This window comes from Solanum tuberosum, unplaced genomic scaffold (assembly GCF_000226075.1).
Source record: "Solanum tuberosum cultivar DM 1-3 516 R44 unplaced genomic scaffold, SolTub_3.0 scf00140, whole genome shotgun sequence".
In the NCBI taxonomy this organism is placed as follows: domain Eukaryota; kingdom Viridiplantae; phylum Streptophyta; class Magnoliopsida; order Solanales; family Solanaceae; genus Solanum; species Solanum tuberosum.
Genome location: NW_006239064.1, coordinates 178,157 through 181,012, shown reverse-complemented (window position 1 = coordinate 181,012; position 2,856 = coordinate 178,157). Strand labels below are relative to the sequence as shown.

General features: G+C 27.9%; 1 protein-coding gene across 1 annotated transcript in view; it reads left to right on the top strand.

Annotated features, from left to right (window-relative positions):
• Positions 1-1,876: 1,876 nt before the first annotated feature.
• Positions 1,877-2,856, top strand: part of LOC107061456 (transcription factor MYB114-like) — a 4,410-nt gene continuing 3,430 nt past the window's right edge. Inside the window, exon 1 of the mRNA XM_015310716.1 lies at positions 1,877-2,018. Within this exon, the coding sequence (XP_015166202.1) occupies positions 1,883-2,018 (136 nt within the window). The 5' untranslated portion in view covers positions 1,877-1,882. The remainder of the gene's footprint in view (positions 2,019-2,856) is intronic.

Sequence of the window (2,856 nt, the reverse complement as noted above, 5' to 3'; positions counted from 1 at the left end):
TGAGTATATATTACCAAGCTTTGTACACAGTTACAAATTCAAATTATGGAAAAGTTTATAAAAACAAAGAAATGATCGAAATAGATCAAGAATGTGCAGGAATAGCACGAATTGTTGAAGCAGATATTCAGCAAGCTCAAATTCCAGACGAATATGAAATTCAGTTGGAAGAACACAAGAAATAGGAAGTTCTAGCAATCCTAGACTCTCAGTAGAATATGGAAGAAATTCTATTAGGAAAAGTGTATCTAACAGATTTCCTACCAAAATGATAGAATTATCAAACATCACAAAGATAAAGGGAAGAATATTCAATGGAATTGAATGGAAGTATCAAGAAATTTTTATACAAACAGGAGCAACGGCTAACCATGTAAAAGGCATTTTATTAGATGGAATGTCGATATACGAAGGAAAGCAATATACCTATCAAACCTTTGAAGGAAATAACTTTAGTTGTAAGAATATGGTAGACTTACCAATACAGCTAGATACAATACGAATAACAGTACCCTGTTATATTACAAATCACGAAAGTGATCAGGAGTTAATCCTAGGAAATCTTTTCCTAAATAAATTAGAAGACTATAGTATAGGTAAAAATGGCATAGAAATGATATACAAAAATGAAACTTGTTTTATACCAAAAATATAAATGCCAAAAGAAACTAATTTTAAAGTTTCAGTTTTCATAGAAGTAATTGTCTATGATACAAAAATAACAACCTGTTGTCAAATAGACAATGGGTCTGAAGCAAGTTTAGCAAAATCTTTTTTAATAAAAGATTGGGACGTAAATAAAGATAACATATCAATGATTGGAATCACAGGAGATAAAGAAAAACTTTCAAAATCAAAAGAGAAAGTCGAAATAATCTTAGGATCAAAAATTGTTTCTATAAATAAAAATTGTTTCTATATCATGTTTTATAGTTTCTTTGTTCCAAATTAGTTATCATGTTTATACGATCTCACTCGAATTTCACCTCAAATAATGTATAAAGAGAAGAGGAAGAAGGAGATTGAGAGTGTGTGAGAAAGCTTTTATGTATATTTCAGAAAAATGAGTGAGTTTTTAATTTATTTTTATATTTGTATGTATAAAAAATATTATTCAATTATGGAAAGACGACACATAAATAGATAAATATTTAATAAGAAGTGATTATATTTTAAGACATAAATAAATAAAAAATTATGTTAATCAACTTTTTTTAAGTGGATTATAAATAAGAAACATGACAAATAATTTAAAACAGGACTATCACCAAAGTTATGGTGGGGTAGGGCGGTGTATTTGTCGGTTCAATTTGGTTTTTGGAATTTTATCGGTTTGACTTATATCGGTTGTCGATTGTCAGTTCAAGAACTTTATATACTGAATGATGTAAATATAATTTATTAACTTACTATCGGACTATCGATAAAGAAAAAATCTCAAATCGTTAAAAAACTCGATAATAAAAAAAATTAAAATCATTACCAAAATCGCTAAATCAATAACTTATTACCAATAAACCAATAACTTTTTTTCTATTCAAATTATCAATTTCAATTTGATTTTGAACAAAGTTTAATGGTGGGTGCATTATATTACTTGGAGAATTTGAGAAGTGAGGACCAAATTGTAACATGAATCACAAAGAGATAATACACAAAATGAATCTTCTTAGAAGGACCACACCTTATAGATAATATCACTTTGTCCCCTATTTTTATTTTTATTTTATATCTATAACTCGTTATCATTTTATTTATTTATTTTCGTTGCACATAATATTACACGTTTTTCTCACTTTATATATCTTTTGGTACAATAATATTACATTTATTTATCTATATATATACAAAAGGAAAAACACTTTAATAAGAGAGAACAAAAATGGCAAGAACACGTTGTTACGACAAAAAAAGTGGATTAAAAAAGGGTACTTGGACACTTGAAGAAGATAAAAAATTAGCAGCTTATGTTACTAAATATGGCTGTTGGAATTGGCGTCAACTTCCAAAGTTTGCTGGTATATATATAATCAGCTATTATTATTATTCTTTAATTTTCTTTAATCAAGTATCTGCAAATTCTTATCTCCATTTTTTCCCTCTCTTTTTGGAAGAGCAAGTTTAAGTAATATATATTATCGGTGTGAATAACTTTTATATTATCATCAGGTTATCTTTATCTGATGTAGCGCATGTAACATATTTTAATTTCAGAATTTCAAATCTCATATTTTAAAGTGATTTATCTTAGATGACCTCAGAGTGAGAGTTGGTAAAAAAATTATCTACACAGACTCTGTATAAAATTTAGATTCAAAACAAAAATGACACGTCATCTTGGAACATATAGAATTTTCTTTTATTAAGTCTTAGTGGTAGAGAAAAAAATTAAATTAAAAATTCAAGTATTTACTATTTATATATATATATCTGGACGTGAAAGGTTGAATGACTTATTCTTCCGTCTATTAGTGAATCATCTCTTGTGAAAATTTTGGTGAAAATTCAAATGAACCTCTTTCGCCTCTTATCTTTGAATCAAAATTCACTTTTAGATTGCCAAAAATTGAAATCAATGATGCATACAATAGTTTATAGGGAAAATTGTATATAATAGCAAACTATTAATTCAAATTAAATGCTATAAATATAGTTTGATTTAATTGTACCTCATAGCAAACTGTTGCTATTTCACCTCTCTCTTGGTGAATCTCGCTCGCCATTCTCGTTCTCTCCCTCGCCTCTCTCGTTTTTTATACAAACGCAAGTGTATAAAGTGTGTTTGTGTTTGTATAAAGCGAGAGAAAATTGTATATATACATATATTTTCGTTCCCCCCTCTCCCCTCTCCCAGAT